Below are 20,847 nucleotides of genomic sequence, written 5' to 3' on the forward strand. Positions count from 1 at the left end.
TTGAACAGGCTGCCACAAAAGCCCGAACGTCGGTTTCCATTGAAGGCCACCAAAAATGTCTCCTAAGCAGCGTCAACGTCGTCTCATCCCCCGGGTGACCAGCAAAACGGGAGGTGTGAATCCACTGCAACACCTGAGACCGGACCGTCTCGGGAACAAGAGTAGGTTGGGAGGTCCATCACCCGGTCCCGGGTCCGTGGCAAGTGCAGTCTTCACAAGAGACTCGATCTCCCACTGAACAGCCGCCACGACGCATGAGGAAGGCAGGACTGCCTCAGGCTCGCTGGTCTCCGAAGGGTCAGCAAACTGGCGGGACAAAGCATCTGGTTTAACATTTCTTGACCCCGGTCTGTATGTAAGAATAAAGTTAAACCTACTAAAAAACAGGGCCCATCTGGCTTGGCGTGAGTTGAGTCTCTTAGTGGCTTGGATGTAAGCCAAGTTTTTGTGGTCTGTCCAGACCACAAACGCAGTTCAGCTCCATCCAGCCAGTGCCGCATTCTTCCAATGCTAGCTTGACCGCCAGCAGTTCTCGGTTTCCAACGTCGTAATTCCGTTCAGTGGGTGACAATTTTTTTGGAGAAAAAAGCACAGGGGTGAAGCTTTTGGTCAGTGGGGGAGTGCTGGGAGAGGACTGCTCCCACACCTGAGTCCGACGCGTCCACCTCCACAACAAACTGCAGAGAGGTATTGGGGTGTATCAACACAGGGGAGGTGGAAAACAGTTCCTTCAAAACCCCTACCGCCTGCTCCGCCTCAGGGGTCCACAGAAAAGGGACTTTTGGGGATGTGAGTCTAGTAAGGGGTGCCACCACTTTACTAAAACCCTTAATGAACCTACGGTAGAAGTTAGCAAAGCCCAAAAATCGTTGAAGTTGCTTACGGGTGGTGGGTATGGGCCATTCCGTCACTGCCCGGATCTTCTCGGGGTCCGCCTTCACCTGCCCGCTCTCAATGATGAAACCAAGGAACGATGTAGACTGTTTCGTGGAACTCACACTTCTCTGCCTTGACGTACAGCTTGTTCTCCAAGAGCCGTAGAAGGACTTGACGGACGTGTGACTCATGCTCCTCGGGCGACTTGGAAAAAACAAGAATATCATCCAGGTATACAAAGACAAAACGGTTCAAAAAATCCCTAAGAACATCGTTCACCATGGCTTGGAAAACAGCAGGGGCGTTAGAGAGCCCAAAGGGCATGACCAAATACTCAAAATGTCCCAGAGGAGTGTTGAAAGCGGTTTTCCACTCATCTCCCTTTCGGATCCGGACAAGGTGATAAGCGTTCCTGAGGTCGAGCTTGGAGAAAAACTGTGGCGCCATGCAGAGGTTCAAAAGCAGAGTTGATGAGTGGAAGGGGATACTTGTTTTTAACAGTTATGTTGTTTAAACCCCTGAAATCGATACAGGGCGTAACGACTTGTCCTTCTTTTCCACGAAAAAGAAACCTGCACCCAAAGGAGACGACGGGACGGATTATGCCCGAGACCAGAGAATCACCAATGTACTGCTCCATTGCCTCTCTTTCCGGTCGGGACAGATTGTATAAGCGACTAGAGGGCAAGGGAGCACCAGGAAGCAGTTCAATAGGGCAATCATAAGGCCTATGTGGTGGTAGAGACAGAGCCTTGTCCTTACTGAAAACCTCCGCTAAGTCATGGTATTCTTTGGGGACAGATGACAGATCAAGAGGAGCTGAGGGATGAGTTGGGTTACACTTAGTGGGGGAACCGCTGACCTAAGGCACTCTGAATGGCAGTTAGTGCTCCAACTGAGAATGGTGTGACGTGTCCAATCAATTTGTGGGTTGTGAAGAGCCAACCAGGGGAAGCCAAGGATTAGGGGAGGTAGCTGAGCCAGACATAACTCTTAGCTGAATGCTTTCACAATGATTGCCAGAAATCACTAGGGGAAACGGGGGTGGTTTGATGAGTTATCTCCACAGGAGGCGCCATCAAGGGCTGTGACCCGAATGGGGGTAGGTAGTGGCTCCATGGGGATACGAGCTTGTGTAACTGAACTGGTGGCTAATAAAGTTGTCTTCTGCACCTGAGTCTATGAGAGCTGAGAGTGGCAGGGAATGACTCTGGAAACGTAAGGTTACAGGTACTTGTAATCGGGGAATGATGGGTTCAGGATCTAACTCTGGGCTCGCAAGTAGACCCACCGTTACGAGCGAGCCTTGTCTTTTGGCCGCTTAGGGCATGTAACCAGAATGTGTGTGGCGTCTCCACAGTACAGGCACTCACCCGCCTGGAGGCGCCATTGCCGCTCTGCTGGAGGTGAAGTCGAGCTCGACCCACTTGCATAGGTTCCTCCTCTGTGCTCGGGATGGAATCAGGAACAAGAAGCTGCCGGCTCCGGGAGGCGAGACTCGAGTGGATGAAGGCTGGGGAACTCGTCTTCCTAGATGCGGCCGACCGCCTCTCTCCCGACGCCTCCCGCAACCGGTTGTCTAGCTTAATGGACAGGGAAACGAGAGAATGTAAATCATGTGGCTCGTCACGAGCAGCCAGTTCATCCTTAATGGCTTCATTCAAACCGTTTAGAAATGCTCCCTTGAAGTGCCACATTGTTCCACTTGGAGTCCGCTGCCAAAGTCCAGAACTCAATAGAGTACTCAGCCACACTGTTAGAACCCTGCCTCAAATTCAAAAAGTATCTTGGAGGAATTACCCACATGGTCAGGATGGTCAAAAACAGTCTTCAATTTAGCAGAAAAATCAGCGAAAGTCAATCCAGTCAAAGTTTGATTTGAGCACACAGCCTCAGCCCAAACCAGAGCTCTCCCTCTTAACAGCCCCAGAACATAATGTACCTTAGAGGAATCAGTAGAAAATGACAGTGGTCTCTGCCGAAAAATCAAGTCACACTGAAGCAAAAATCCCCGGCACTTGTCCAATTCTCCATTGAACGGTTCAGGCGACGTGACAGGGGGTTCCCGATGGAACGAAGCCTGCATCATGTCCGAGGAACCAACTTGGGGTGCATCAAACTGGGGGTCAGAGAGAGATGGAGAACTGATAACAGACAATTTAGAGACTTGTGTAGTTAACTGAGTCACCTGGTTCAGCAGTTGATGATTATTTTCCAAAAGAGTCCGAATCAGTTGGTCATGCTGTCCTAGCAGCGTTCCTTGAGCCTGGATAGCTTGTTGGAAGCTGTCTTCGTTTGCCCCGTGCTGTTTCTCTGTTGGGTCCATGGCCAGATCGTTCTGTTAGGCTATGGTTCAACCCAGCACTCAGAGAAACAAACACGACAAAGGGAGTGGAAGAAACAAAAATATTTTAATAAAAGTTCAAATTGTCTTAGTCCAAAAACAACTGAAGTAAAGGAACAGAGTGGGCTAGTCGGCTCCGGAGGAAGGAGAGGCTGAGGCAGGCAGGCAGGCAGGCAGGCAGGCAGACCGACAGGCAGGAAGGCAGGCAGGTTGGGAGGTATGTCCGAACTGAAGACAAAACAAACGACAGGTTAAGGAGAGTGGAGAGCCAGGCTGAAGACAAAGACAAAATAACTTTACTGGTGAGCCAAGTTACCGCTCTGGTAAGAACAACGATCTGGCGCCGGTGGAGAGCCATGCCCCGGAATTAGTAGTGCAGGTTGATGAGAGAATAGGATGCAGCTGCGAAGGCAGGAATCACTGGAAACAACCCGCAGCTGCACAGGAGAGGCAGATCCTGAGCACGCCCCCTGATCCACTCCAGACACACCCACATAAAGGGGACAAACACACATACAGATACAACAGACACAGAGGGGACAAAACAAGGAGGAAGGGAAACAGAAAAGGGAGAGACAAGCTGCCCACATAACAGAGACACACGTTGTGAAAGCTCCCATAATGCAATGGCCGTGAAATACTTCCCATCAGTCTTGTTTGAGTTTGTTAACATATCATACTGTATCTACTTCTTAATTTTGTCAGTATTGAATAAGAAATGGCATTGTCAATAAAGATTAATGTATTTATTTAAAATCTGAACAGAAATATAAAAAATAATTGCAAGCTAATCTGCATCATCAACATGTGGGCATTTTTCCTTGACATTCTGCCATCTAAGCTGACATTTGTGTTTGTAACAGCTGAAGGATTGAGAAACTGAATCATTGAATTGATCTATTTCCTGATGAGGTAGATGATGAAGATGATGGTTAGACAGCAGAGGAGAATTTCAGTTCTTATGATGGAGAGGAGGACAAGGATCCTCATATCTGCTTCAGTTGCCACTTGAATGTCATCACCTGAAAGAAATAAACATTGTATATTTCCCATTTAATATAATATAGTATTTACAAAAGTAAGGACAAGCAAGAGAGAGAGAGCGAGAGAGATAGCTATATTTCGTGGTATATCTTTTTTCACTTTTACTTACTTAGCTAGAATCGAATGCCGCTTGCTAGTTTAGCCACACTCAAACACCCGGCTCAAACAGAGAGGGATGCTATTTGAGAGGAGGAGAGTGCGTCGATACATGAGAGAAGGAATGATATATACAACGAGCTGTTTGTATGTGGCTGCTATGAAAGTGAACTGTGTTTGCGTGTGATCAGGGGTGTATTCATTGCGCGATTCTGTTGAAAAAAAAATCTTAAACGGAATGAAATGGGATATACACACCTGAATTGGCACATTAGAAACTCTTGTTTGCAACTTTTGGACTAATGATTACACCCTAGATCAGCTAGATGCAGGCAAGAGTGTGCAAGGCGGTATTGCATGTGTCACCTTGATTACTCAAAATTCTCTCAACCTGTGCATCTACGTTGTAAACTTTAATTCATATGCTAGGTTGTAGCAACTTCATGATGGGTACAAGGAAAATTGGAGTCTCATGTAGTAGACTAAACCTATCAATCTTACATTGAGCTGGGTGAATGGAATATGAATGACAGTCATATAATATGATGTAATAGAAATAAGGCCATGTTCATTAAAAAATATAATCCTCCCTCATCTTAAAAGGCATCGACTGCCACTGGTGTATACTAGTCATTCTGTCTGTCAGATTAGAGTGAGAGGCAAGGGGATTGGCTGTCTAACATGGCTGGAATGATGGTCCCTTGTTCTGATTGGCTGCTCTGAGATCAGCAGAGAGAAGGAAGAGGACAGCCTACTGTATCATCAGTCCTGCTTCTAACAGTGAACTCTGAAGTTAATAAAGTCATGAATAATCAAAAGATGATTAACATTCTTATACATTTGAAGTCGGAGGTTTACATACACCTTAGCCAAATAAATTTAAGTTTTTCACAATTCCTGACATTTAATCCTAGTAACAATTCCCTGTTTTAGGTCAGTTAGGATCACCACTTTATTTTAAGAATGTGAAATGTCAGAATAATTGTAGAGAGAACAATTTATTTCAGCTTTTATTTCTTTCATTACATTCCCAGTGGGTCAGAAGTTTACATACACTCAATTAGTATTTGGTAGCATTGCCTTTAAATTGTTTAACTTAGGTCAAACGTTTCGGGTAACCTTCCACAAGCTTCCCACAATACGTTGGGTGAATTTTGGCCCATTCCTCCTGACAGAGCTGGTGTAACTGAGTCAGGTTTGTAGGCCTCCTTGTTCGCACACGCTTTTTCAGTTCTGCCCACAAATGTTCTATAGGACTGAGGTCAGGGCTTTGTGATGGCCACTCCAATACCTTGATTTTGTTGTCCTTAAGCCATTTTTCCACAACTTTGGAAGTATGCTTGGGGTCATTGTCCATTTGGAAGACCCATTTGCGACTAAGCTTTAACTTCCTGACTGATGTCTTGAGATGTTGCTTCAATATATCCACATCATTTTCCTTCCTCATGATGCCATCTATTTTGTGAAGTGCACCAGTCCCTCCTGCAGCAAAGCATGATGCTGCCACCCCCGTGCTTCACGGTTGGGTGTTCTTCGACTTGCAAGCATCCCCTTTTTCCTCCAAACATAACGATGGTCATTATGGCCAAAAAGTTATATTTTGTTTCATCGGACCAGAGGACATTTCTCCAAAAAGTACGATCTTTGTCCCCATGTGCAGTTGCAAACTGTAGTCTTGCTTTTTTATGGCGGTTTTGGAGCAGTGGCTTCTTCCTTGCTGAGCGGCCTTTTAAGGTTTTTATTTATTTATTTTATTTATTTCACCTTTATTTAACCAGGTAAGCCAGTTGAGAACAAGTTCTCATTTACAACTGCGACCTGGCCAAGATAAAGCAAAGCAGTGTGGAAAATCAACAACAACACAGAGTTACATATGGAATAAACAAAATGTAAAGTTAATAACACAATAGAAAATCTATATACAATGTGTGCAAATGTAGTAAGTTATGGAGGTAAGGCAATAAATAGGCCATAGTGCAAATCATTACAATTATAATTTACTATTAACACTGGAGTGATAGATATGCAGAAGATGATGTGCAAATAGAGATACTGGGTTGCAAATGAGCAAAATAAATAACAATGTAAATAACAATATGGGGATGAGGTAGTTGGGTGGGCTAATTACAGATGGGCTGTGTACAGGTGCAGTGATCGGGTAAGCTGCTCTGACAACTGATGCTTAAAGATAGTGAGGGAGATAAGTGTCTCCAGCTTCAGAGATTTTTGCAGTTCGTTCCAGACATTTGCATTAGAGAACTGGAAGGAATGGCGACCAAAGAGGTGTTCGCTTTGGGGATGACCAGTGAGATATACCTGCTGGAACGATACTATGGGTGGGTGTTGCTATGGTGACCAATGAGCTAATATAAGGCGGGGATTTGCCTAGAAGGGATTTATAGATGACCTGAAGCCAGTGGGTTTGGCGACGAATATGTAGTGAGGGCCAGCCAACGAGAGCGTACAGGTCAAAACGGATGGCACTGTGATAGACTACATCCAATTTGCTGAGTAGAGTGTTGGAAGCTATTTTGTAAAATCGCCGAAGTCGAGGATCGGTAGGATAGTCAGTTTTACAAGGGCATGTTTAGCAGCATGAGTGAAGGAGGCTTTGTTGCGAAATAGGAAGCCGATTCTAGATTTAACAGTTATGTCGATATTCGACTCGTTTTACTGTGGATATGGATACTTTTGTACCTGTTTCCTCCAGCATCTTCACAAGGTCCTTTGCTGTTGTTCTGGGATTGATTTGCACTTTTCGCACCAAGGTAGCGTTATTCTCTAGGAGACAGAACGCTTCTCCTTCCTGAGCGGTATGACGGCTGTGTGGTCCTATGGTCTTTATACTTGTATACTATTGTTTGTACAGATGAACGTGGTACCTTCAGGCGTTTGGAAATTGCTCCCAAGGATGAACCAGACTTGTGGAGGTCTACCATTTTTTTCTGAGGTCTTGGCTGATTTCTTTTGATTTTCCCATGATGTCAAGCAAAGAGGCACTGAGTTTGAAGGTAGGCCTTGAAATACATCCACAGGTACACCTCCAATTGACTCATATTATGTCAATTAGCCTATCAGAAGCTTCTAAAGCCATGACATCATTTTCTGGAATTTTCCAAGCTGTTTAAAATCACTGTCAACTTAGTGTATGTAAACTTCTGACCCACTGGAATTGTGAAACGGTGAATTATAAATGAAATAATCTGTCTGTAAACTATTTTTGGAAAGATTACTTGTGTCATGCACAAAGTAGATGTCCTAACCGACTTGCCAAAACTATAGTTTGTTAACAAGAAATTTGTGGAGTGGTTGAAAAACGAGTTTTAATGACTCCAACCTAAGTGTATGTAAACTTCGACTTCAACTGTAGTATGATAAGTGAGGTGGATGTTCTGTCTGTAATGGGTAGAAATGGTTTATCCATGTCTTTGTCTTTGATCCATTTTATTTGTTTGCTTTGACAGTTTGTGCTTTTACCAAACCAAACGTAATCCAACCAACCCCTGTGATGGTTACTGAGCTGGGAGGCACCGTGACTCTCACTTGCCTTTGTCCAGATAAGTCAGTGACCAGATTTAATTGGTTCAAGCAGAGTTTTGGACTGAAACCCCTCCACATGACGTCATCTCTTTATGTGGGTCAAGACAGTAATTATTCCAACAACTTTATCAAGGACTTTACTGAGACCAAACGTTTGGGTGTGAGGAGAGGAGACTACAGCTGTAACTTGACCATATCCAAGACAGAGCCAGGGGACTCAGCTACATACTATTGTTCCATTACAGCCATCTATGAGCAAACATTTGGAGAGGGAACTGTTTTAATTGTCAAAGGTAACTAAACATTTGCTTCTTCAATTTCAAATTGTGTGGCCCTGTATGTTGATATGTTCGTACAACTGCTTCATCAAATGCTAGTGATGAATACATGGCTTTTCATGTTTTTCACCCACTTAGTCTTACTTGAGTTACTCACTCTCTTCAGGTTCAGAGTCCAACAGCATGTCTGTGCTCCAGCAGCCTGTGTCTGAGTCAGTCCAGCCAGGAGACTCTGTGACTCTGAACTGTACAATACACACTGAGACCTGTGTAGGAGAACATAGTGTCTATTGGTTCAGACATGGCTCAGGAGTATCCCATCCAGGAATCATTTACACCCATGGAGACAGGAGTGATCTGTGTGAGAAGTTCCCTAACGCTGGGTCTCCTACACAGAGCTGTGTCTACAACCTCCCCAAGAGGAACCTCAACCTCTCTGATGCTGGAACTTACTACTGTGCTGTGGCCTCATGTGGAGAGATACTGTTTCGGAACGGGACCAAGCTGAACATTCATGGTAAATCCCATTTAATCTGTAAATATCCCCAACCATACTGTCTATTTATGCAGACGGCCTACCTCCAAATGACCCCATACATTTGTCTCAACAAGCTATACAATAACACCATTAGCTTTTGATTCCATATTTTTCTGTTTAATGAAATTCCTAAGCGCTCATGAATACAATATGAATTCCCTGATACCCTTTGCACAGTTCCAGAGCATGATTCTCATTTGATCAGTCCAACTGTTCTGGCCTTGGTCGTCTCCAACATCGTCCTGGGGATAGTGACCCTTCTACTTGTCTGGGTGCTGTGCAAGACTCAGAACAAGAGAGATAGCAGAGGTATTACTGTATATCTAATGTATCCAATGTATCTAATGTTATAACTGATGTATCTAATGTTTCATGCATCTCTATGCAATGTACCTTCTGTAAATATCAGCTAAATAACCAACGTATAAGCATTGTTAATTAACTACATGAGGTTAAAAAGAGATAGATTGTCATAAAAAATAATAGCTGGCATTCCTCTATTTCAATCTCTTTGAAGGGAGGACAGATGTCCCAACATCCCAGGGTAATCAGGTACATTTGTCAACATTTATAAATATAATATATTTTCAGTTTTTACAACAAACTGCCATTTAACTTTCTTTCCACCTAATATTCAGCATATTTGTGCTTTATGTGTTATTAAAATGTATTGGAAGTAATAGGTCACTGTACTAGTGTCACGATCGTCTATAAAGGGAGCAGACCAATACGCAGCGCGTTGAGTGAACATGATGACTTTAATAAAGAAAGCACGTAACTACAAAACAAAAGACGATAGTGAAGTCCAACAGTGACAAAATACTGAACCTGGAACAAAAACCCACAAACACACAGTGAAACCACAACAGTTTAAATATGGCTCCCAATCAGAGATAACGAGCCGACAGCTGTCACTCGTTACCTCCGATTGGGAGTCACATGAATAATCAAGAACCACCACAACATAGAAATGAACACCTAGAAACCAACATAGAAATACACCCAAAAGAAAATGAACAACCCTGGCTCAATAATCAAAGTCCATGGAGCCAGAGTGTCACAACTAGATGAAGCCTTCTGATCTTTGTGATCGTTGTTCATTTTTCCATGGAACTTCTGCCTGTCACTGTTCCACTGACTGTCAGGTCATTGTAGTGGGTGTACAGTCTGAACAGTCATGTCTTTTGTGGAGTGTTTTCTTCCACGGGAGAATAGAAACATTATATAATAGATCATGATATCATCATAATGTATTTCCTCATGGCTCCACCACCCTCAGAATCAAGACAGTGACATGTTGAACTATGCAGCTGTGAGTTTCACCCCCAAGAAGAACTCCTCCTCCTCTAGAAGAGCAAGAGAGAAGACCAGCAGAGAGGATGCAGTGTACTCTGATGTCAGATACCTGCAACAGCAGTGAAATATATCCCCACTGTCACAAAGACTCCAAGGTGAAATTAGTATGGAATTTACAATTTTAACATTGTCTGTATGTTAGATTTATATAATGATCCTGTAATGCCTTAAATAGCCATACCTTTTTACAGCTTTTTATTGTAAGAAATCATCTGATAGAGAATCCCATTTTGGCTGCATGACCGTGTGTTTGTAACATAATAAACCATTCATTTTTATGCTGTTTGGGTAAACTCACTGGGGAGGCCAAGCCATTTTACAACCTATGTGTTGTGATAATTGCATTGTTTACTCTATAACCTGTTAACTCATATGCCTTTAGACCATCATATATAGGCCTAAAGACCAAGACAATAAGAAGACACAATGCCAGAATAAATTCAACCACACCTTTGTTCTTTCACAAAACCGGATAGCAACCTTTGTCCAGTGAAGTCCACAAAGCATATTGAATGTACAGTAACAGACAGTTGCATGACCACAGCATGGTCAAGGAAGTTAATGTTTCCCACATTTTCGGACCACTAAACAACTACTGATTTAGAACCACAGAGAGTTACCACAAGTCACAAAGAAAACAGGAGCTGCCTCCACTATTCCAGCACCATTTCAAATTCAACATTTCAACATTATCAAATCGCCTCTGCTTAGTCTAATACAGTGACAACTAAAAGATACCAAAAACTATTTAGTTCAATCAACGTAAGCTAAATATTATGTGGCTGTCCATGGTTCTGATTTCTGTGTGCGTGTTTGTGTGTGTGTGTGTGTGTGAGTGTGTTCGTGCAAGTAGAAAAACACGTTGACTCACCCTACTTGTAGAGAAACGCCAATGCCACACGCTTTTATTTGTTGTTGTCCTAGGCTACCTGGCTAAAATGCTTGCTCGTTAGCCTAACTTCCATTCATGGGCAACATTAGCTAGTTAACATTAGCCTTCTACATCTACCTACATATTGAACTTCCATCCTCTCAGGCCAGGGGCACAACAATGTATGAATTCATGGTTGGATCAGAATGGCCGTTATAATCAGAATTAAGAAAAAACATGAATCCAAATCCCTATCTCCATCCGTTGCTAATTTAGGCAAGGGACAATTTTAGTCAGCTGGCTATTCACTGGAGGACAACAACACAACAAGATGCAACAATACAAGTTTTTCTGTCAATGACGTATGCTCTCAATGGGATTTGAAAGGAGTGATGTTCAGGTGCATCCTGTTTCCATTGATCATCCTTGAGATGTTTCTACAACTTTATTGGAGTCGACCTGTGGTAAATTCAATTGATTGGACATGATTTGGAAAGGCACACACCTGTCTATAGAAGGTCGCTGTCACGCCCTGGCTCTGGGGACTCTTAAATGTTGAGCCAGGGTGTGGATTTTTCTATGTTTAGTTTTCTATGTTTTTTGTTCTAGATCTTTTAGATCTATGTTGGCCAGGGTGGTTCCCAATCAGAGGCAGCTGTAGCTCGTTGTCTCTGATTGGGGACAATACTTAGGCAGCCTGTTGGCACCAGTTAGTTGGTGGGATCTTGTTCCGTAAAGGTTTGTGTTGTTGTAACCACAGGACTTCACGTATCGTTCGTTTTGTTGTTTTGTTCGTGTGTTGTGTACTAAATAAAATGTACGCTTATCACGCTGCGCCTTGGTTCCACGAGTCATCAGTCAACGTGCGTGACAGTTGCACAGTTGAATGTGCATGTCAGAGCAAAAACCAAACCATGAGGTTGAAGGAATTGTCCGTAGAGATCCGAGACAGGATTGTGTCGAGGCACAGATCTAGGGAAGGGTACCAAAAAATTTCTGCAGCATTGAAGGTCCCCAAGAACACAGTGGCCTACATAATTCTTAAATGGAAGAAGTTTGGAACCACCAAGACTCTTCCTAGAGCTGGCCGCATGGCCAAACTGAGCAATCGGGGGAGAAGGGCCTTGGTCAGGGATTTGACCAAGAACCCGATGGTCACTCTGAAAAAGCTCCAGAGTTCCTCTGTGGAGATGGGAGAACCTTCCAGAAGGACAACAATTTCTGCAGCACACCACCAATCAGGGATTTTTGGTAGAGAGGCCATACGGAAACCACTCCTCAGTAAAAGGCACATGGCAGCCCACTTGGAGTTTGCCAAAAGGCTCCTAAAAGGCTCTCAGACCATGAGAAACAAGATTCTCTGGTCTGATGAAACCAAGATTGAACTCTTTGGCCTGAATGCCAAGTGTCACGTCTGGAGGAAACCTGGCACCTTCCCTACGGTGAAGCATTGTGGTGGCAGCATCATGCTGTGGGGATATTTTTCAGCGGCAGGGACTGGAAGACTAGTCAGGGTCAAGGGAAAGATGAACGAAGCAAAGTACAAAGAGATCCTTGATGAAAACCTGCTTCAGAACGCTCAGGACCTCAGACTGGGGCTAAGGTTCACCTTCCAACAGGAAAACAACCCTAAGCACACAGCCAAGACAACGCAGGAGTGGCTTCGGGATAAGTCTCTGAATGTCCTTGAGTGGCCAGCCAGAGCCCAAACAAGATCGAACATATCTGGAGAGACCTGAAAAAAGCTGTGCAGCGATGCTACCCATCCAATCTGACAGAGCTTGAGAGGATCTGCAGAGAAGAATGGGAGAAACTCCCCAAATAGAGGTGTGCCAAGCTTGTCAATATGTCCGTTTTTTATTTTTAATACATTTGCAAAAATGTCTAGAAACCTGTTTTTGCTTTGTCGTTATGGGGTATTGGGTGTAGATTGATGATTTTTTTTTTTATCTAATCCATTTTAGAATAAGGCTGTAACATAACAAAATGTGGAAAAAGTCAAGGGGTCTGAATACTTTCCGAAAGCACTGTATATTTCAATCTGAAATACATAGTTTGCATAGTTCAATAATAAGTTTGCACTATTACAGCTGGCTCTACCTGCTCCAAATGAATGAGAGATGGTGTCGTAGAAATGTAGATAGACTTTATTACACAAATTAACAAAAGCCGAGCTGGTCTGCAGAGCAACTGCCTTCCCAACACTCAGCCCTCAGTTTCTATACAATTCTATTCCTGCTCATTTTACATACTTTTTAGCTTAAACCCTCCCAGTTTAGTTCCTCCACCATTGTTTCCAAGCTTTCATCTTTTGACCGCTCAGCCCACTCTCTTAAGTTATAATAGCGGCGAAATCTGACTTCTCCTCCTCCTATGTATTCAGTCTCCTCCTTCTAGTGGAAGAACCAAGCTTTCTCATGTAAAAAATAACAGAGCCATCTCCTGGCTCTGCTCTGTTTATTCTAAAACATATAAATCGATACTTAAATATGGTTTAAACATGGCAAGTGCATAACCCATTCTCAACCATATACATTTAAGACATTCCTCATGCATTGCCTCATGCATAACAGTATTTCCCACACATAGTAAGAATGAGCAGGCCCATTCCAAAGAGCCATGTCCTGACTCTGGCTCAGCCTCCCTCCTTGTGTACCACTCGGTACCACCCTCTGTATTCACTTAGTCATACTGCTTGTCTTTATGATTAACTATGGTTTATCTTTATAGTCTAAAAAGATTTACTATGTTTAACATATGGTCTACAGAAAAATACCCAATAATGGCGAGACAGAGTTTTGTCGTTGTCCTCTGTAGATAGATCGCTATCATGTGTGGCTCCTCAGAGGAGGAAGGGGAGGACCATCCTACTCAGTGAATTTCAGAAGGAAAAAAAATTGTGAAACATAAAAAAAGTTATCCTTTTTAGATACAACTATACTAAATATATTCACAACACCAAATCATTGACTAAAACACACTGTTTTGCAATTAAGTTCTACAGTAGTCTCAGCAGCACTCTGTAGGGCAGCACCATGGTGTAGCCGGAGGAAAGCTAGCTTCTGTCCTCCTCTGGGTACATTGACTTGAATACAAAACCTAGGAGGCTAATGGTTCTCACCCCCTTCCATAGACATACACAGTAATTATGACAATTTCTGGAGGACGTCCAACTATCAGAGCTCTTGCAGCATGAAATGACATGTTGTCCACCCAATCAAAGGATCAGAGAATGAATCTAGTACTGAAAGCATAACATTTCAAAATGGGGTCACGGGCAAAAAGGTTTGGGAAGCCCTGGGTTAGTACATCTGACACCCAGACAGATATGCATGCCATGATCATGAGCTAAAAACAAGTATGGGTAGCTGCAGCCCAATATGGCGACCGGAGTATGGGCGAGTGGGTGTGTCGAAAGGAGTGGGTGTATGGAAAGCAAATCAGCTAATTGGGCAGATTTGTTGCCACTCAAGACCGTTTTGCATGGCTGATTTGGCTGAATGACGAGACGATAAGCCGGTGACCAGTGCACCGCTGTTGTATCGACGTGCCTGCTGACCTGAGGTGCTTCTTACTGGGCAGCTATATCACTGTCGTGTCGTCAGCAGTAGCTAACGTGGCCATGTTTTACCATCACATTATTTTATTTCATGTAGGATAGCAGCATACACAATAACTAATATTGATAACCATCTAGATGTCACCTTGATACATACATACAGTCTACTACTCAATGGGGGAGACCATGAACAGCAAGCAACACCAGGACACACTGCCCTTTGCTCCCGTTTGCCAAGCACTAATGTCCGGCAACGGCGTGGAAGTAGCTACCTACTGTAGTAGCCAATATCGGGGTGACAGTCACAGTAAACACACACACACAACACAAACTCTCATGGTCCAAACACGCCAAGACAGTCGTGAAGAGGGCACGACAACACCTTTTCCCCCTCAGCAGACTGAAAAGATTTGGCATGGGTCCCCAGATCCTCAAAAAGTTATACAACTGCACCATCGAGAGCATCCTGACTGGTTGCATCACCGCCTGGTATGGTAACTGCTTGGCTTCCGACAGTAAGGTGCTACAGAGGGTAGTACGTATGTCCCAGTACATCACTGGGGCCAAGCTTCCTGCCATCCAGGACCGATATACTAGGCGTTGTCAGAGGAAGGCCCAAAAAATTGTCAAAGACTCCAGTCACCCAAGACACAGACTGTTCTCTCTGCTACCGCATGGAAAGTGGTACCGGAGCGCCAAGTCTAGGTCCAAAAGGCTCCTTAACGGCTTATACCCCCAAGCCATAAGCCTGCTGAACAATTAATCAAATTAACTCTATTTCTTGAACTGCATTGTTGGTTAAGGGCTTGTAAGTAAGCATTTCACAGTAAGGTCTGTCTACCTGTTGTATTCGGCGCATGTGACAAATACAATTTGACTTGATTTGATTTGAAGCAATAGTACACCCATCTTCAGTACATTTGATAAAAAATAAACAATCGTCAGTTTCATAACTGAAAATTTACAATTATTTGTGTAAAACTAACAGTGAAATACGACTCAGAGTCATGCTCTGGCTTCAAAACAGACGTCAAAACTCCCACGGTATAGTAGCTCAATGTATGGTAGCTGCGTGGTAATAACACAACGGTCAATCAAAACAGTCTAACCTATAGCAGAGAGCTTTTGACACACCAACTCCTTTCCACACGCCTACTACTTTCCTTTCGACACACCCACTCGGCCATTCTCCAGTCACCATATTGGATTGCAGCTACCCCTTCTCGCAAAAAGGCCTGTCTCTGAAAAGTTCTGTCTACCTTTGTAGCTGTATCTACAGTTAGGCTAGGGTTAGGATTAGGCTAGGGTTACGGCTAGGACTAGGGTTAGGGCTGAGGTTAGGGCTAGGGTTAGACTTAGGTTAGGGGTTAAGGGTTAGGGCTGGTGGATAGTTAGTTTGAACATGTATAATCCATCTGTAGGGTGAAGCCTTGTGGTCATCTATGAACCCCCCCAACCCCAAACACCTATATGAACCCCACCAAACCCAAACACCTATATCAGTTGTTCCCAAACTTTTTTGGCCTGCGACCCCATTTTTATATTCAACATTTTTTGAGACCCAACCATGTCGACGATTATAGTCACTAACGTAGGGCTTTGTGCTTTGTGTTTCAGGTTTGGTCTCTGTTTTGGTTTTTCAGTTCTCAGACTATGGAGGTCCGTACTGGGGTTACCATTACCTTGAGTGCTCCAATGTTACAACGGTTGTGGGACACACAGCATGGTTCAAGCAAGTCAACGGATCAGAGCCTGTGTGTATCTCGTCTATGTACGGCTTTAATTCAACACCTGATCTCCACTATGGTTTTCAAAGGAGCCATTTTGAAATGTTCAGCACCAACACCACTGTCTTTCTCACAATTACAAAAGTGGAAATAGCTGACTGTGGCCTGTATTTCTGTGGATTGTATCCACATAGCCACATGTTCTTTGTCAACGTAAAAGTTTTAAAATATCAAGGTTAGTTTTCAACTTTTTATCTGGCTTTTGTTACATTTTCAACTTTTTATCAACCTAATCAGGAGTTATCATAAAACAAAGGCAAAACATTGATGGACATATTTTTTATAATTTGGAGAAGAAATACGTATTTATTCTTACTAATCTCGATTTTATAGACCACAATGAGGTGAGGAAATACCAGAGTCATCTAAAGAGAGTGAGTTTATTTTTCTTTGTCATGTAGGGGAAAATCAATAAGCAAGAAACAAAAACGCAAAATGTTTGTCTTTAAAGGGCCACCAAATGATGTAATAACATGTCATCTAATAGGACATTGTAATGGAACTATCAGTCTAGTAGGAGAGGAAGTTGATGGAACCATGTACCTCCTCCCCCTGGTTGTGATCCTGGGTGTTGTGACTGCTGTTCTACTGATAGTCATCCTCATCCTGGTCCTCAAGATCATACGAGAGGCAAAAACACACAACACAGGTAGGAGCCCATTTCATGATAATATGGGACCTCTGAACTACACTTCAAATGTGGATGTTTTTCCCGTGACATACTGTACACTGACGATCAGAAGAGTCAGTGTGTACACTAGAATGGAATGATCCATTAATCCGTTCTCTCTTCTCTCTTTTATATCATATTCAGGACCTGATTCTCAAAGACAACCACAAAATGATCAGGTAAATACTGTGTCATTAAATATCTACAGAATCAAGATCCAGATGCATTGAATTAAGCCACCCTGAATTTAACCTTCAAGAAGAGGAAGATGGAAAGGAGAAGAGAGAAGGATGTAGTGTATGCTGCTACAAGATGACAAAGTGGAGGAGGATGGAAGAGGAGGAAAATTGGTTGGCCATATCTTTGAATACACATTTAAATCTTGCTATATTGTATATGTGTAGTTATATTAAATGTATTGAAATGTAAGTCAATCGATCTCTGCAGTGTATGATAGTTAGTTGTACCTCAGGGCTACTTTAGCTCTCTCTAACTCAGTTAGGCCACACAGCTCAGTGGTACAGGGTGTGGTTAGAGAGGAGGAGTTAGAAGTCAAAACACAACTGTTTAATGGCCTCAGAGGAGTAGTTGCCTCTTTTGGCCTCTCTTAACTTAGATCTCAGTTGTGTGTGTTAGTGATTTGGTAATTTTTTTACAGGGTGGCCCTGAGGGGCAAAGGACCCAGCAGTAGACAATTACATTATACTGATCACTTCTAAAGACAAATAAAGAGTTAAACCAAAATTGCCTTTGTTATGATGTTATCTCTCCTTAGCATTTCCTGTCTTGGCTTTGCACTGATCACAGCCCCCTATTCCGAGAATCACCTTATAAGGAGAATATGATAGGGGTCTGAGGTAGAGGAGGGGCCAGTGAGGGTATGCATCACTTCCTGTGGTGTGAGTGATAGGAAGGAGAAGCTCAGTGTAGAGTGAGACCTGCTGAGGTGAACATCACTGGGTCTCTCATAGACTAACACTGGGGGATGAAATGTACCTTATGCTCTCTCTCTCTCTCTCTCTCTCTCTCTCTCTCTCTCTCTCTCTCTCTCTCTCTCTCTCTCTCTCTCTCTCTCTCTCTCTCTCTCTCTCTCTCTCTCTCTCTCTCTCAGTATGTCAGTATTTCCAGTCCACCTATCAACAGGTTGGTAATGCATTTAATCGTTGATTGGGGTGGTAGTGCACACGCTCTTCTCACACCTCTTTTCATCTGTTCATCTGGACGGTGAACACCAGACCGCTGCCGCTCAGTTAGATGTGCAAAGTATGTCAAGAATACAAACAAGCTAAAAGCATTTTCCAAACCCTAAACTGTGCAGTGTTTCTTAAACTATGGGTCCTGAGTTATCAGAATACATCTATTATTATACAACTATTTCTTCTTACTTCGGGTCGTTGGAGGTCGATTTTCGTCACGGGAGGACATTCAATTTCTCATTTGGGTCTCGAGTTGAAAACGTTTAAGAACCCTAAAGCACTCAGGAAGATGTGCTTTAGGGTTAAGATGTAGTGTCATCTCAATAGTTTTGTCAACTCTTCCTTCATGAAAAAAAATAAGGTATATGCAGTGGTGTATTCAGTTTGCCAATAGGCACCTAAAGGACTCTCAGACCATGAGAAACACGATTCTCTGGTCTGATGAAACCAAGATTGAACTCTTTGGCCTGAATGCCAAGCGACAAATCTGGAGGAATCCTTGCACATTTACATTTACATTTACGTCATTTAGCAGACGCTCTTATCCAGAGCGACTTACAAATTGGTGCATTCACCTTATAGCCAGTGGGTTAACCACTTTACAAGTTTCTCAATACTTTGTTATATACCCTTTGTTGGCAATGACACAGGTCAAACGTTTTCTGTAAGTCTTCACAAGGTTTTCACACACTGTTGCAGGTATTTTGGCCCATTCCTCCATGCAGATCTCCTCTAGAGCAGTGATGTTTTGGGGCTGTCGCTGGGCAACACAGACTTTCAACTCCCTCCAAAGATTTTCTATGGAGTTGAGATCTGGAGACTGGCTAGGCCACTCCAGGACCTTGAAATGCTTCTTACGAAGCCACTCCTTCGTTGCCCGGGCGGTGTGTTTGGGATCATTGTCATGCTGAAAGACCCAGCCACGTTTCATCTTCAATGCCCTTGCTGATGGAAGGAGATTTTCACTCAAAATCTCGTACATGGCCCCATTCATTCTTTCCTTTACACGGATCAGTCAGTCCTGGTCCCTTTGCAGAAAAAACAGCCCCAAAGCATGATGTTTCCACCCCCATGCTTCACAGTAGGTATGGTGTTCTTTGGATGCAACTCAGCATTCTTTGTCCTCCAAACACGACGAGTTGAGTTTTTACCAAAAAGTTCTATTTTGGTTTCATCTGACCATATGACATTCTCCCAATCCTCTTCTGGATCATCCAAATGCCACTCTAGCAAACTTCAGACGGGCCTGGACATGTACTGGCTTAAGCAGGGGGACACGTCTGGCACTGCAGGATTTGAGTCCCTGGCGGCGTAGTGTGTTACTGATGGTAGGCTTTGTTACTTTGGTCCCAGCTCTCTGCAGGTCATTCACTAGGTCCCCCCGTGTGGTTCTGGGATTTTTGCTCACCGTTCTTGTGATCATTTTGACCCCACGGGGTGAGATCTTACGTGGAGCCCCAGTACGAGGGAGATTATCAGTGGTCTTCTATGTCTTCCATTTCCTAATAATTGCTCACACAGTTGATTTCTTCAAACCAAGCTGGTTACCTATTGCAGATTAAGTCTTCCCAGTCTGGTGCAGGTCTACAATTTTGTTTATGGTGTCCTTTGACAGCTCTTTGGTCTTGGCCATAGTGGAGTTTGGAGTGTGACTGTTTGAGGTTGTGGACAGGTGTCTTTTATACTGATAACAAGTTCAAACAGGTGCCATTCATACAGGTAACGAGTGGAGGACAGAGGAGCCTCTTAAAGAAGAAGTTACAGGTCTGTGAGAGCCAGAAATCTTGCTTGTTTGTTGGTGACCAAATACTTATTTTCCACCATAATTTGCAAATAAATTCATAAAAAATCCTACAATGTGATTTTCTTGATTTTTTTTCCTCAATTTGTCTGTCATAGTTGACGTGTACCTATGATGAAAATTACAGGCCTCTGTCATCTTTTTAAGTGGGAGAACTTGCACAATTGGTGGCTGACTAAATACTTTTTTCCCCCACTGTATCTTTGTATCTGAGAGAAGAAAGTATGACTCTCAGATCAGGTAGAGTCTTGTTGGTGTCTTAAACATTGTCATAGCTTTATCCCTCAGTGTCTCAGTGTCTCTATCCCTATTTGATATTTCACAGATGGTTTTAAGGAGGACCATCTTCTGTTCATGTACTGCCTGGGCGTAGCGTTGGGTCTGTGTGTCATTGTCACGCCCTGACCTATAGAACTCTTGTTTGTTGAGTCAGGGTGTGGAATTCTATGTTAGACATTCTATGTTTAGGTTCTAGTTTTTCTATTTCTATGTCTGGCGGGTATGATTCCCAATCAGAGGCAGCTGTCAGCTCATTGTCTCTGATTGGGGATCATACTTAGTAGCCCATTGCCTGCTGTGTATTGTAGGGATCTTGTTCCTGTTAGGCTGGTATGTGTATAGCCCTTTGGACGTCACGTCACGTCACGTCACGTCACGTTGTTTCTTGTTTTGTTGAATGTTTATTTAGTTAATAAACATGTACGCTCTTCACACTGCACCTTGGTCTGACCCATCTCTCAACGTTCGTGACAGTCATCCTCATCATTGTCTATACTTGTGTTTTGTACAAGATGAGCAAGTGCATAGGTAAGCAATATTATTGTGCAAGATACAGTGTGCTTATCAATTGTTGGTACAGTTACATTATTTTACATGTTTTGGCCAAAATTG

The 20,847-nt window shown here is 43.3% G+C and overlaps 1 protein-coding gene across 1 annotated transcript; it reads left to right on the top strand.

Moving 5' to 3' along the window:
- Nucleotides 1–6,628: 6,628 nt before the first annotated feature.
- LOC121572593 lies at nucleotides 6,629–20,361 on the top strand. The gene is made up of 5 exons (XM_045218175.1): nucleotides 6,629–6,665; nucleotides 8,005–8,193; nucleotides 8,345–8,695; nucleotides 8,894–9,025; nucleotides 20,282–20,361. Exons 1-5 carry the CDS (start codon nucleotides 6,629–6,631, stop codon nucleotides 20,359–20,361), a joined length of 789 nt encoding a protein of 262 aa, XP_045074110.1.
- Nucleotides 20,362–20,847: the final 486 nt, after the last annotated feature.

Source organism: Coregonus clupeaformis, unplaced genomic scaffold, assembly GCF_020615455.1.
Source record: "Coregonus clupeaformis isolate EN_2021a unplaced genomic scaffold, ASM2061545v1 scaf1416, whole genome shotgun sequence".
Taxonomy (NCBI): domain Eukaryota; kingdom Metazoa; phylum Chordata; class Actinopteri; order Salmoniformes; family Salmonidae; genus Coregonus; species Coregonus clupeaformis.

What these genes read in the sequence shown, in the direction of transcription:
- LOC121572593 (XM_045218175.1), top strand. Translation starts at nt 6,629, where the DNA reads ATGGCGACCAAAGAGGTGTTCGCTTTGGGGATGACCA. An exon ending in GTTCGCTTTGGGGATGACCA is followed by an intron (nt 6,666 to 8,004) that starts GTGAGATATACC and finishes ATGTGGGTCAAG; the next exon opens with ACAGTAATTATTCCAACAAC. An exon ending in GAACAAGAGAGATAGCAGAG is followed by an intron (nt 9,026 to 20,281) that starts GTATTACTGTAT and finishes GATATTTCACAG; the next exon opens with ATGGTTTTAAGGAGGACCAT.